The following is a 15,075-nucleotide window of genomic DNA, read 5'->3' as shown; positions in this document are numbered from 1 at the left end:
CATAAAGTTTTCCATTGGCAGCACAACTTTTCTTAGATGTGGTCCAAAACTACTCACAATTCAAAGATCTCGAGAAAGTCATCCACACCCTTATATCCTCCTGCTTGGACTACTCCAACTCCCTGTATTCTGGGATTAGTCAGTCATCCCTGTCCCGCCTGTAACTGGTCCAGAACACCGCAGCCAGGCTCCTGACAGGTGCCCGGAAGAGGGACCATATTACTTCTATCCTGGCCTCTCTCCACTGGCTACCAGTACGGTTTAGAATTGATTTTAAGGTTCTCCTGTTTGTTTTTAAAGCCCTAAATGGGATGGCCCCCTCCTATATCGCAGACCTCCTAACCCCTTATTCTATTTCCAGGTCCTTCAGGTCGGCTGACTTGGGGCTCCTGGCTGTCCCGCGATCTAAATTTAAGTTCAGGGGTGACCGAGCCTTTGCCATTGTCGCCCCTAGACTGTGGAACAGCATTCCCCTCCCTATCAGATCTGCCCCCTCCCTTAACTCTTTTAAGTCCAGGCTCAAAACTTAGCTCTATCCACTAGCGTTTGAATCTTCCTGATGTGGCTGATTTTTGGTTTGTGCCTAGGCTCATGTGTTGTTTATTTTGTGCCTATAAGCTATGTGCCTTGTTGTTTATATCTGTGTTTCTTGTATTTGTGATTTTAGCTACCTGTTGTGGATTGTACAGCACTTTGGTCAATATGGGTTGTTTTTAAAAGTGCTCTATAAATAAATTTGACTTGACTTGACTTGACAATTCTCCAAATACCATTCCAATTCGCCTACCAGCACAACAGATCTACAGCAGATGCCACCTCATTGGCTCTTCCCTCAACTCTGGAACAGCTGGACAGCAAAGATGCAAACATCAGGATGCACTTTATCAACTTGGCAGTCAGAATCGGAATCAGGTTTATTATCACCGGCATGTGACGTGAAATTTGTTAGCTTAGCAGCAGCAGTTCAATGCAATACATAATCTAGCAGGGAGAGAGGAAAAGAATAATAGTAAATAAAATAAAACATAATAAGTAAACAAATAAACCAATTATGTATATTAAATAGATTATTTAAAAAATGTGCAAAAACAAATACTGTATATTAAAAAAAAGTGAGGTAGTGTCCAAGGGTTCAATGTCCATTTAGGAATTGGATGGCAGAGGGGGAGAAGCTGTTCCTGAATCGCTGAGTGCGTGCCTTCAGGCTTCTGTACCTCCTACCTGATGGTAACAGTGAGAAAAATGCATGCCCTGGGTGCTGGAGGTCTTTAATAATGGACACTGCCTTTTTCAGACACCACTATCATCCTTCAAAACTAATCAGTAAATGTTTAGACCTTGGCCTCAATATCTCCTTGTGCAATTGGATCCTCGGTTTCCGCACTTGCAGACCTCAGGTAGTTCGGTCTGACAACAACATCTCCTCCACAATTTCCATCAGACAGGTGCACCACAAGGCTTGTCTACTTGCTTTACACTTGTGACTGTGAGGCTAAGCACAGCTCCCATCCCTTATTTAAGTTTGATGACGACACCACTGTCGTTGGCCAAATCAAAGTTGGTAACAGATTAGCATATTGGAGAGGGTTTGAAAGTCTGGCTGAGTAGTGCCACAACAACAACTTCTTACTCGATGGCAGCAAGACCAAGGGCTGATAATTGACTTCAGGAGGAGGAAACCAGAAGTCCATGAGTTAGTTCCCATTGGGGGAACAGAGGTGGAGAAATTCCTTGGCATTATCATTTCAGAAGACCTAGCACATAACTGCAATTATGAAGAAAGCAAGTTTATGAAGTTCTGTGAAGATTTCACATTACACCTAAACTTTGACGAACTTTGCTATAGATGTCTAGTGGAGAGTATATTGTCCGGCTACATCACAGCCTGGTATGCAAACATCAATGCTCTTGAATGGAAAATCCTACAAAAAGTAATGGATATAGCCCAGTCCATCACAGAAAGGGCTCACCACCATTGAGTATATCTACATGAAACTTTGCTGCAAGAAAGTGGCATCCATAATAAAGGACCCCAGCCACCTAGGTCATGGTCTCTTCTCCCTGCTGCCTTCAGGAAGAAGGTACAGGAGCCTCTAGACTCACACCACCAGGTTCAGGAGCAGTTATTATCCCTCAGCTGTCAGATTCTTAAACCAAAGTGGATAACTTCATTCAACTTCACTTGCCCCATCACTGAACTGTTCCCATAACCTATGGACTCACTTTCAAGGACTGTTCATCTCATGTTCTCAATATTTATTGCTTGTATATTTATTTATTTTTCTTTCTTTTTTGGTTTGTTGTCTTTTGCATACTGGTTGTCTGCCCTGTTGGTGGGGTCTTCTACTGATTCTATTATGGTGGTTGGATTTATTGAGTATGTCCACAAGGAAATGAATCTCAGGGTTGTATATGGTGACATATACAGTATGTACTTTGACAACAAATTTACATTGGACTTTGAACTTTGAAATATGGTCTGGCCGATACCTTATAAAGCCTCAGCATTACATCCTTGCTTTTATAGTCTAGTCCTATTGATTATGCCCAATGTCTTCTGATACAGAGACAGAAATGCTATCCACTAAGTCATAGTTGACACCTATTAAACTGATGCCTTTATAAAAAGTGTTTCCAGTGTCTGGGAGCAAATGAGGCAGAGACCACAAATCAATTCTGACTCCAGAAGGGATAGTTCTTTGCAGTAAGACAAGTTATTGGTTTTTACTGGGCACAGGTCTCAGATGAAAGCCATTACCTTGCCGAGAATCTTCCCACGTTTGCTCATGCAGATGTAATGGCCCGTCTCTTTTCCCTTGATCCTTACGTGACTGCCGAAGGTGTCCGTCTCCACCACCAGAAGAGCTGGAATGGGAAAAGAGAAAAAATTGTGGAATAAGAAGAGGAAGGATTGAGGCATGGATCCTGGTCCACTAAAATCATGTATCTGTGTGTCCTTATTATCCCATGGACAAGCATCCCACTAATAACCTCTCTATTCCACTCACACTGCCAGGAAGATGGCAATGGCAAACCACTTCTGTAGAAAAATTTGCCAAGAACAATCATGTTCATGGGAAGACCGTGATCGCCCGTGTCATGTGACACTGCATAACGAGTGAACAAACGATTCTACTATTAAATCATTTTTTATTTATTTAGGGGATGTAGTGGGGCCACAGGCTCCCAACAAGCCCACACTGCCCAATGAACCTACTAACCCATACATTTTCAGAATGTGGAAGGGAACGGGAGAACCCGGAGGAATCCCAGACGGTCACAGGGAGAACGTTCAAACTCCTTACGGACAGCAGCAGAACTGAATCCGAGGCACTGGCGGCTGAAATAGCAGTACACTAATCATTATGCTAACGTGCCGCCCAATTGTTCTAGGTCCCCAGCAATCTTATTGAGTCTCATCCATTTTGTACCCAACCAAGCAATGAAGCTCGCCTTACTAGTGAACTAATTATCTCACCAACTAACACCCAACGATCAGATTGAACTGTATAAGAGTCTAGTTGATCACATGACAACGATCTTCATTCCTGAGTATCTTGATTACATCACTGTTTATTTTTAATTGTCATTTTCTTTGCTGTTTAAAAATCAATTATCTCCATGTCCAGTACTGTATTTGTCAATCTGGAATGAAGGGTGAGTTTGTAAATCTGGCAGGAGCAAAGGATGTTGGGAATAGTCATAGTCATAGTCATTCTTTATTGATCCCGAGGGAAATTGTGTTTCATTACAGTTGCACCAACCAAGAATAGAGCATAAATATAGCAATATAAAACCATAAATAATTAAATAATAATATGTAAATTATGCTAGATGGAAATAAGTCCAGGACCAGCCTATTGGCTCAAAGCCGCTGACCCTCCAAGGGAGTAGTTGTAGAGTTTGATGGCCACAGGCAAGAATGACTTCCTATGACGCTCAGCGTTGCATCTCGGTGGAATGAGGCTCTGGCTGAATGTACTCCTGTGCCCACCCAGTACATTATGTGGTGGATGGGGGACATTGTCCAAGATGGCATGCAACTTGGACAGCATCCTCTTTTCAGACACCACCATGAGAGAGTCCAGTTCCATCCCCACAACATCACTGGACTTACGAATGAGTTTGTTGATTCTGTTGGTGTCTGCTAACCTCAGCCTGCTGCCCCAGCACACAACAGCAAACGTGATAGCACTGGCTACCACAGACTCGTAGAACATCCTCAGCATCGTCCGGCAGATGTTAAAGGACCTCAGTCTCCTCAGGAAATAGAGACGGCTCTGACTCTTCTTGTAGACAGCCTCAGTGTTCTTTGACCAGTCCAGTTTATTGTCAATTCGTATCCCCAGGTATTTGTAATCCTCCACCATGTCCACACTGACCCCCTGGATGGAAACAGGGGTCACCGGTGCCTTAGCTCTCCTCAGGTCTACCACCAGCTCCTTTGTCTTTTTCACATTAAGCTGCAGATAATTCTCCTCACACCATATGATGAGGATGGTGCACCATGGGAGGGGTGTGATGGCAGAGAAGGAGTGCCAAGGACTGGCGATGGCATGGGCGCATACACACCCAGGCCAGAGACACAAGGCAAGGTTATTTGGTTCTAAATAATGGGTTTACTAATCATTACAGAATGCCTCTTTGGTGCTTCCTACTACCTCCCCTCTCCCTCCCTTTTCCTTTCCCACTCCCTCCCCTCTCCCTTCCCTTTTTCCTAACCATGATTCCCCTCTCCCTGCCCCCTTCCCACTCTCAGTCCACAATAGAGACCCATATCAGAATCAGGTTTATCATCACTCACATATATCATGAAATGTGGCCTTTTGCAGCAGCAGTACAGTGCAAAACATAAAATTACTACGGTACCGTGCAAAAGTGTCGGGCACCCTAGTTATACATATGTGCCTAAGACTTTTGCGCAGGACTATATTTTAAGTAGTCTTTATATATTTAATAGTTTAATATACTTTTAGTGCCTTCACAAAGTATAATTCTGGAAGCTTCTTTGTTCTTTCATTAAGCGAATGAGTATGTTCTCATGGTTTAATTTTGCCACTATATTGAATAGGTACTTTCTAATTGCGTTATTGTTAACTGTGGAGTTTGTCTTATCTTTGGGTATAGGAGTAGCTGTTTTATGCTCAGCACCATCCTTAGCTCCCCTCTTCCTGAAGTAGTAGTGACTCCCGTCACTGTTCTGTTCTGTTCCTGTTCCCTTTGTTCTATCAACTCTTGGTAAAACAACAGCAAGTTTTGTACCTTGTTCCTGACTTTGAAAAGACCCTCAGATTTAAACACTAGAATCTGACACAGTGAACAGGCTTTGTTCAGTGACGTCCAGACAGACCATTATGTACATTAAATGAGTACAAGGGGGGAAGAAAAAGCCAGAATGTAGAATATCATGTTGCAATTACAAATGTAATGTAAAGGGTACAGATAAAATGCAAAGGGTATTGTGGATAGAAAGATTTTTACTTATTTTATTTTTATTTAGAGATACACCACAGTAGCAAGCCCTTCTGGCCCAACAAGCCGGTGAAGCCCAATTACAGCCACGTGGCCAGTTAACCTACAGACCCACACGCCTTTGGAACATGGGCCGGGACTGGCGGAAACCCATGCAGTCATGGGGAGATGGGGAGTAGATTTTTATTGTCCGTTCAGGAGTTTGACATCAGCAGGATGGAAGATGTCTTTGAGCTTGTTGGTATTTGTATTCTCATACTTTTTGTATCTTATGATTCAGAATCAGAATCAGGTTCACTATCCAATTCCAAGAATGGGTACTAAATACTAAAGGGCATAGGTTTAAGGTGAAAGGTGAAAGCTTTAAAAGAAACTGGGAGGGCAACCTTTACACACATGGAGTGGTCGGTGTATGGAACGAACTGCCAGAGGAAGTGTATAATAATAATGTTTAGAAGACATTTGGATAAGTACAAGGATAGGGACATTTCAGAGGTATGTATGGCAAATGAAGGCAAATGGGACTAGCTCGGTGGGCACTGACGAGTTAGCCGAAGGACTTGTTTCCTTGCTGTATGACTCTATGATTTTACCTCTAATAAGCCTAGAAAGCCACCAGTACACAGAACTATCTACACAATACCAACCCTTTCCGGGAAAATCATCAGCACTCTTTTATTTAGCTGAGGCACATCATGCTTTTAATCTGCAATTTATTTGGTTTAAATAAATAATGAAGGAGCATGTGAAAAATCCCCGCCTGGAATGAGCAATCGATGCATCTTTGAGAAGTTCTCTATCAAAGGGGTTTCATTTATATGGCACCTGATATTTGCTGAGTGGATCACAATAAACTTGAACTTGGTTGCCCTCTTCCTTTCTGTTGTCCTCACCTGCCCCATCACTCCCCTTTCTTCCATGGCCCACTTTCCTATGCTATCAGATTCCCTCTTCTTCAGCTCTATATCTTTTCCTCCTATCACCTCCCCGCTTCTTAGATTATCGCCCCCCCACTCTTGCACCCATCTTCCCCCTCTCCTCGTCTCACCCATCACCTGCCAGCTTGTTCTCCTTTCCCTGCCCCCCCCCACCTTCTCATTCTGGTTTCTGTCCCCTTCCTTCCCAGTCCTGATGAAGGGTCTCGGCTCGAAAGGTCAACTATTTATTTCTGCCTGACCTGCTGATTGTCTCCATCATCTTGCGTGCATTCCTCAAGATTTCCAGCATCTGCAGAATCTCTTGTGTTATTTAATGTAGCAGATGGGTTTTCTTATTTATTTACTTACTGAGATACAGCGTGGAACAGATCCTTCCGGCCCTTTAGGCCTCGCAGACCAGAAACCCCTCAGTCTAATCCTAGCCTAATCCCAGGACAATTTACAGTGACCAATTAAAATCTAGCAAAATCTTTGGACTGTGGGAGAAAATTGGCACACCCAGAGGAAACGCACGTAGTCACGGGGAGAACGTGCAAGCTCATTACGGGCAGCTGCGGTGAATAATCTATTATTAAATTTACAATCTAATTATATAATGTATTTATGGGTGACATAGTGGCTCACATAAAGACTTGAAGCTCCAGGGGCCCAGGTTCAATTCCCACTACTGTCTGTATGCAGTTTGTATGCTCACCTCATGACCACATTCCAAAGACGTACGGGTCTGGGTTAGTAAGCTGTGGGCATGCTACGTTGGCACCAGAAGCATGACAATACTTGCAGGCTGCCCCCAGCACATCCTCACACTGCGTTGGTCATTGACGAACACGACATATTTCACTGTATGTTTTTGATGTCCCAATGTACATGTGACAAATAAAGCTACACTTCATTAATGATCAAAGTGGCACTTGAAGGAATTTACAAAGAAAGACATTTGGCTCAGCAGCCCCATGCTCGAAAGAGCTTTTAGCATAGAATATATGACAATACAATACAGGAACAGTCGGTTTGGCCCATCATGTCTGCACCAACCATGATGCCAAATTAAACAAACCCAATCAACTTGCATATGGCCCAGAAAATAAAGCTTAAATGGCAGTTTAAGTGGTTCAGCACAGACTAGATGGGCCAATGGGCCTGCTTTTGTGCTGTGCTTTTCTGCACATCACACAAACCAATCTTCCGTCCTTGGACTCACTTTACACCGCACGCTGTCGGAGCAGTGCTGCCAGGATAATCAAGGACACAACCCACCCGGCCAACACACTTTTCGTCCCTCTTCCCTCCGGGAGAAGGCTCAGGAGCTTGAAGACTCGTACGGCCAGATTTGGGAACAGCTTCTTTCCAACTATGATAAGACTGCCGAACAGATCCTGACCCGGATCTGGGCCGTACCCTCAAAATATCCGGACCTGCCTCTCGGTTTTTTTGCAATACCTTACTTTCCATTTTTCTGTTTTCTATTTATGATTTATAATTTAAATTTTTAATATTTACTATCAATTTGTAATCCAGGGAGCAGGAAGCGCAGAATCAAATATCACTGTGATGATTGTACGTTCTAGTATCAATTGTTTGGCGACAATAAAGTATAAAATATAGAGTAATCTCAAAGTAAATGTATTATCAAAGTACATATATGTCACCATATACTACCCTGAGATTTACTTTCTTGTGGGTATTCAGAGTAGATACAAAGAAACACAATAGAATCAATGAAAGACCACACACAACAAGTAAACAACCAATGTGCAAAAGAAGACAGTGTGCAAATAAACAAACAAATGAATAAATATAGATGGATAGAGAAATGGATAGGTAGATAGATGGATAGATGGATGGATACATTGGTAGATAGGTAGGTAGGTAGATAGATATTTAGATAGATAGAGGATGGATAGGTAAACAAACAAACTAAGATATACTATTGAAAACATAATCTTTATTTTCCTGAATTCAAATCCCCAATGCCTGCGTTGGGAATTGAACTTGTGTCTGTCTATTGACAGTTACGTTCCCTGATACCAGTCCAACAGCATTACCACTGCTTTTTTGCACTTAATGGGTAGACTACTGGAAGGAATTCTCTTCCTCTCTTTGAAAAAGTGTGTGTAGCATGTCTTTTATAATTACCTCCACATCTCAAACCCCTCTGCTCTACCAAATCATCTCCTCTGTTTATCTCTTTGATGACGACTCAGGTTTCTTCCAGTGTGCTTTTGATATTCTGACTAACCCCCCCCAACTCCGCCTCCTTCTGCCCCTCTGAAATCTGCGACCTGTTTTTGTTAAGCCATCGACACACCGTAAGTATATGTTATTACAAGCTAATTGCAGGAAAGGTCGAAATTGGAGACTTTTTTAGACAACAGGTTAACTGAAAGAATTAACTGGGTGGGCACTGATTATAAACCAAACTGCTTTGTAAGGGTGTTTCCAAATTATTCTCCTAGACTTGTAAAGAAAACTTTTAGCCCTAAAGTGTATGTAACAACTGTGGAGAGTCAAAGCAGCTTTTCTAAATCTGGACAAACAGAAGTGAAGTTAGTCAGGCTACTAAATTATTTAAAAATACATCCAGAAGATTTTTTTTTGTGGTCAGTTCGGGTTGCCTCATTATAGGTTTAACAGGATGCTGCCTGGATTAGAGAACATGTCTTATAGGTTGAGTGAGCTAGGGCTTTTCCCTTTGGACCGGAGGACGAGAGATGACTTGAAGGTTGTGAACAAGATGATTAGAGGCATAGATCAGGTAGATAGCCAGAGATCTTCTCAAAGAGTGAAAATGCGAAATACAAGGGAGCATAATTTTAAGTTGGTTGGAGGAAAGTCCAGAGAGAATGTGCTCCATCTACTACCACCCTCTGCCTCCTGTGGGCACGTGAACTCTGTATGCACACTGCCAAGTTTCCCTGGATCCTATGCCTCCTGACTTTTGAACAAGTCTATCATGGGGAACCTTATGAAACGCCTTACTATAATTCATATACACTACATCCACCGGTCTACCTTCACCAGTGTTCTTTGTCACATCCTCAAACAACTCGATCAGATTCATGAGGCATGACCTGCCCCTCACAAAGCCATGCTGCTTTCCTACGACAACTTTTTATGCAGATGTGCTCAATGGTTGGGCAGGCTTCACTCATGATGGACTGGGTAATGTCTTCAATGTATCTGCCTCAACCACTTCCTCATTCCACGTACTGACCACCCTCTTGGTGGAACAGTTGCCCCTGAGATTCCTATTAAATCTCTCCCCTCTCACCTTAAGTTTATGCCCTCCAGGTCTGATTCTCAAAGATTGGAGAAAAAGACTGTGAACATTCACCCTATCTGAGATCCTCATGATTTCTATACTAGGCTACGTAAAGACAGGATCATGTAATAGGCAGCCTGGTTGCCCCTCCTTACACCATACCTATTCCGAACCAAATATTCAGGACTGTGCAAGGACACCTTTCTGAACCTGCTCCTCCGCTGCCAAGATGAAGCTAGATGCACCCTAGAGGAACAACAACACAAACAAAATGCTGGAAGAACTCAGCCGTCCAGGCAGCGTTTATGGGAAAGAGTACGGTCAACGTTTTGGGCTGAGACCCTTCAGTTTAGAGGATCAACACCTTATCTGCTGCCTAGATAGTCTGCACCTTTGGATAGCAGGGTGGAGATACATCTCTACCAAAGGAGATGTGAGGCACTCCTTCCCTCCACTAGCCTGCCGGTCACTCTTGCTTAGACACCCCCCTCCCCCAACCAACCAGGGTCACGTGAAGTCATGGGAGCAGGTGGTGGATGGGTGGACGAGCAGCTGGTGCATATCACGAATCCTGGTTATGTGACCACTGACGCCAGGTAGACAATCTCCGAAGGGCGTTGACAAGGCTGATGTCACCAGTCTTGTAAAGACACTGCCCAGAAGAAGGCAATTACTTCTGTAGGAAAATTTGCCAAGAACAATTATGATCATGGGAAGTTAATGATCGCCCATGTCATATGACATGGTACATAATCACCATCACCATCTTGTCACCATCTTGGTGGCATGAACATTGAATTCTTCAACTCCAGGTAGCCTGCCCACACTCTGTCTCCTTCCTCCCTCCTTGTGATCTACCCACTGCCATCAGCCAAACTCCTCCATCTGCCCATCAGCCATGTACAGATTCCTCCCACTGAGTCCATTCGCCCCACCCCTAATTCCCTCCGACTGCCACTTGTCCCATTTATTCCATGCTCCAACCTGCTTTCCTGCAGAGTCCATCATCTTCAGGCCTCTGTCACTTCCACCTCTCACCTTCTGACACCAGTCCCACTCGGCAGTAATGTGATCATCCAGGTCAAGTAAGATGTCCTCCTAAGGGGGTGTCTATTGGTGGCTGTAAAGGCCGATCTGGGATCCACATAATCCAGCATGTTACAGTGTGTGACTTTGTTTAATGTGGGGACTGTTGCATGGGCAGTCGCCACACGGTCCTTGACAGATCGGGGCCAGGATCCAGGGGTACGGGGTGTAAGACGACAGGCGATCCTTCACTGCTGCAGCCTTCACTGTGTTGTAATGTGTCCTCAAGTTCCATCAGCTCCACCACTGAGGTCCTGGTGGGATCGTTCTCTAGAACCTCCCCCTTGACCTTATCACCGTGGGTGACCCTACCAGGAGCTGACCTCCGCTCAGCAACACTCTCGGGATCTCAGCAACTCGCAAGCCTCCCCACCACAGTAAGGTGACCTTCCAGTGGATGTAGTGTACCTGGACTTTCAGAAAGCCTTTGATAAAGTCCCACATAGGAAATTAGTGGGCAAAATTAGGGCACATGGTATTGGGGGCAGAGTACTGACATGGATTGAAAATTGGCTGGCTGACAGAAAACAAAGAGTAGCGATTAACGAGACCCTGTTGGAATGGCAGGCGGTGACCAGTGGGGTACTGCAGGGTTCAGTGCTGGGACCGCAGCTGTTTACAATATATATTAATGATTTAGATGAGGGAATTAAAAGTAACATTAGCAAATTTGCTGATGACACAAAGCTGGGTGGCAGTGTGAAATGTGAGGAGGATGTTATGAGAATGCAGGGTGACTTGGACAGGCTGGGTGAGTGGGCAGATGCATGGCAGATGCAGTTTAATGTGGATAAATGTGAGGTTATCCACTTTGGTGGTAAGAACAGGAAGGCAGATTATTATCTAAATGGAGTCAAGTTCGGAAAAGGGGAAGTACAACGAGATCTAGGTGTTCTTGTACATCAGTCACTTAAAGCAAGCATGCAAGTACAGCAGGCAGTGAAGAAAGCTAATGGCATGCTGGCCTTCATAACAATGGGAATTGAGTATAAGAGCAAAGAGGTCCTTCTGCAGTTGTACAGGGCCCTGGTGAGACCACACCTGGAGTACTGTGTGCAGTTTTGGTCTCCAAATTTGAGGAAGGACATTCTTGCTACTGAGGGAATGCAGCGAAGGTTCACAAGGTTAATTCCCGGGATGGCGGGACTGTATATATGTTGAAAGATTGGAGCGACTGGGCTTGTATACTCTGGAATTTAGAAGGCTGAGAGGGGATCTTATTGAAACATATAAGATTATTAAGGGATTGCACATGCCGGAGGCAGGAAGCATGTTCCCACTGATGGGTGAGTCCAGAACCAGAGGCCACAGTTTGAGAATAAGGGGTAGGCCATTTAGAAACATAGAAAATAGGTGCAGGAGTAGGCCATTCAGCCCTTCGAGCCTGCACCGCCATTTATTATGATCATGGCTGATCATCCAACTCAGAACCCCGCCCCAGCCTTCCCTCCATACCCCCTGACCCCCGTAGCCACAAGGGCCATATCTAACTCCCTCTTAAATATAGCCAATGAGCTGGCCTCAACTGTTTCCTGTGGCAGAGAATTCCACAGATTCACCACTCTCTGTGTGAAGAAGTTTTTCCTAATCTTGGTCCTAAAAGGCTTCCCCTCTATCCTCAAACTGTGACCCCTCGTTCTGGACTTCCCCAACATCGGGAACAATCTTCCTGCATCTAGCCTGTCCAATCCCTTTAGGATCTTATACGTTTCAATCAGATCCCCCCTCAATCTTCTAAATTCCAACGAGTACAAGCCCAGTTCATCTAGTCTTTCTTCATATGAAAGTCCTGCCATCCCAGGAATCAATCTGGTGAACCTTCTTTGTACTCCCTCTATGGCAAGGATGTCTTTCCTCAGATTAGGGGACCAAAACTGCACACAATACTCCAGGTGTGGTCTCACCAAGGCCTTGTACAACTGCAGTAGTACCTCCCTGCTCCTGTACTCGAATCCTCTCACTATAAATGCCAACATACCATTGGCCTTTTTCACCGCCTGCTGTACCTGCATGCCCACTTTCAATGACTGGTGTATAATGACACCCAGGTCTCGTTGCACCTCCCCTTTTCCTAATCGGCCACCATTCAGATAATAATCTGTTTTCCTATTTTTGCCACCAAAGTGGATAACTTCACATTTATCCACATTAAATTGCATCTGCCGTGAATTTGCCCACTCACCCAACCTATCCAAGTCACCCTGCATCCTCTTAGCATCCTCCTCACAGCTAACACTGCCACCCAGCTTCGTGTCATCCGCAAACTTGGAGATGCTGCATTTAATTCCCTCATCCAAGTCATTAATATATATTGTAAACAACTGGGGTACCAGCACTGAGCCTTGCGGTACCCCACTAAGTCACCGCCTGCCATTCTGAAAAGGTCCCGTTTATTCCCACTCTTTGCTTCCTGTCTGCTAACCAACTCTCCACCCACACCAATACCTTACCCCCAATACCGTGTGCTTTAAGTTTGCACACTAATCTCCTGTGTGGGACCTTGTCAAAAGCCTTCTGAAAATCCAAATATACCACATCCACTGGTTCTCCCCTATCCACTCTACTAGTTACATCCTCAAAAAATTCTATGAGAATCGTCAGACATAATTTTCCTTTCACAAATCCATGCTGACTTTGTCCGATCATTTCACCGCTTTCCAAATGTGCTGTTATCACATCCTTGATAACTGACTCCAGCAGTTTCCCCACCACCGACGTTAGGCTAACCGGTCTATAATTCCCCGGTTTCTCTCTCCCTCCTTTTTTAAAAAGTGGAGTTACATTAGCCACCCTCCAATCCTCAGGAACTAGTCCAGAATCTAACGAGTTTTGAAAAATTATCACTAATGCATCCACTATTTCTTGGGCTACTTCCTTAAGCACCCTGGGATGCAGACCATCTGGCCCTGGGGATTTATCTGCCTTCAATCCTTTCAATTTACCTAACACCACTTCCCTACTAACATGTATTTCGCTCAGTTCCTCCATCTCACTGGACCCTCTGTCCCCTACTATTTCTGGAAGATTATTTATGTCCTCCTTAGTGAAGACAGAACCAAAGTAATTAAAGTAAGTAACCAAAGTCTGCCATGTCCTTGCTCCCCATAAACAATTCACCTGTTTCTGTCTGCAGGGGACCTACATTTGTCTTTACCAGTCTTTTCCTTTTTACATATCTATAAAAGCTTTTACAGTCCGTTTTTCCCCTTCCTAATTAAGCCCTTTGTCCTCCTCTGCTGAACTCTGAATTTCTCCCAGTCCTCAGGTGAGCCACTTTCTCTAGCTAATTTGTATGCTGCTTCTTTGGAATTGATACTATCCCTAATTTCTCTTGTCAGCCACGGGTGCACTACCTTCCTTGATTTATTCTTTTGCCAAACTGGGATGAACATTTGTTGCAGTTCATCCATGCAACCTTTAAATGCTTGCCATTGCATATGCACCTTCAATCCTTTAAGTGTCATTTGCCAGTCTATCTTAGCTAATTCACGTCTCATACCTTCAAAGTTACCCCTCTTTAAGTTCAGAACCTTTGTTTATGAATTAACTATGTCACTCTCCATCTTAATGAAGAATTCCGCCATATTATGGTCACTCTTACCCAAGGGGCCTCTCACGACAAGATTGCTAATTAACCCTTCCTCATTGCTCAAAACCCAGTCCAGAATAGCCTGCTCTCTAGTTGGTTCCTCGACATGTTGGTTCAAAAAACCATCCCGCATACATTCCAAGAAATCCTCTTCCTCAGCACCTTTACCAATTTGGTTCACCCAATCTACATGTAGATTGAAGTCACCCATTATAACTGCTGTTCCTTTATTGCACACATTTCTAATTTCCTGTTTAATACCATCTCCGACCTCACTACTACTGTTAGGTGGCCTGTACACAACTCCCACCAGCGTCTTCTGCCCCTTAGTGTTACGCAGCTCTACCCATATCGATTCCACATCTTCCCGGCTTATGTCCTTCCTTTCTATTGCGTTAATCTCTTCTTTAACCAGCAACGCCACCCCACCTCCCCTTCCTTCATGTCTATTCCTCCTGAATATTGAATATCCCTGAACGTTGAGCTCCCATCCCTGGTCACACTGGAGCCATGTCTCTGTGATCCCAACTATATCATAATCATTAATAACAATCTGCAGTTTCAATTCATCCACCTTATTACGAATGCTCCTTGCATTGACACACAAAACCTTCAGGCGCTCTTTTACAACTCTCTTAGCCCTTATACAATTATGCTGAAAAGTGGCCCTTTTTAATGCTTGCCCTGGATTTGTCGGCCTGCCACTTTTACTTTTCTCCATAGTACTT

At 44.0% G+C, this 15,075-nt stretch overlaps 1 protein-coding gene across 1 annotated transcript in view; it reads right to left on the bottom strand.

Annotated features, from left to right (window-relative positions):
* fgf24 (fibroblast growth factor 24) overlaps positions 1-15,075 on the bottom strand; it is a 156,261-nt gene that overhangs the window by 15,647 nt on the left and 125,539 nt on the right. Inside the window, exon 4 of the mRNA XM_072257015.1 lies at positions 2,759-2,865. Within this exon, the coding sequence (XP_072113116.1) occupies positions 2,759-2,865 (107 nt within the window). The remainder of the gene's footprint in view (positions 1-2,758; positions 2,866-15,075) is intronic.

The sequence above is a fragment of the Mobula birostris genome, chromosome 4, assembly GCF_030028105.1.
Source record: "Mobula birostris isolate sMobBir1 chromosome 4, sMobBir1.hap1, whole genome shotgun sequence".
Taxonomy (NCBI): Eukaryota; Metazoa; Chordata; class Chondrichthyes; order Myliobatiformes; family Myliobatidae; genus Mobula; species Mobula birostris.
The sequence above is the reverse complement of the archived record's forward strand: the minus strand, read 5'-3'. Positions and strand labels throughout refer to the sequence as shown.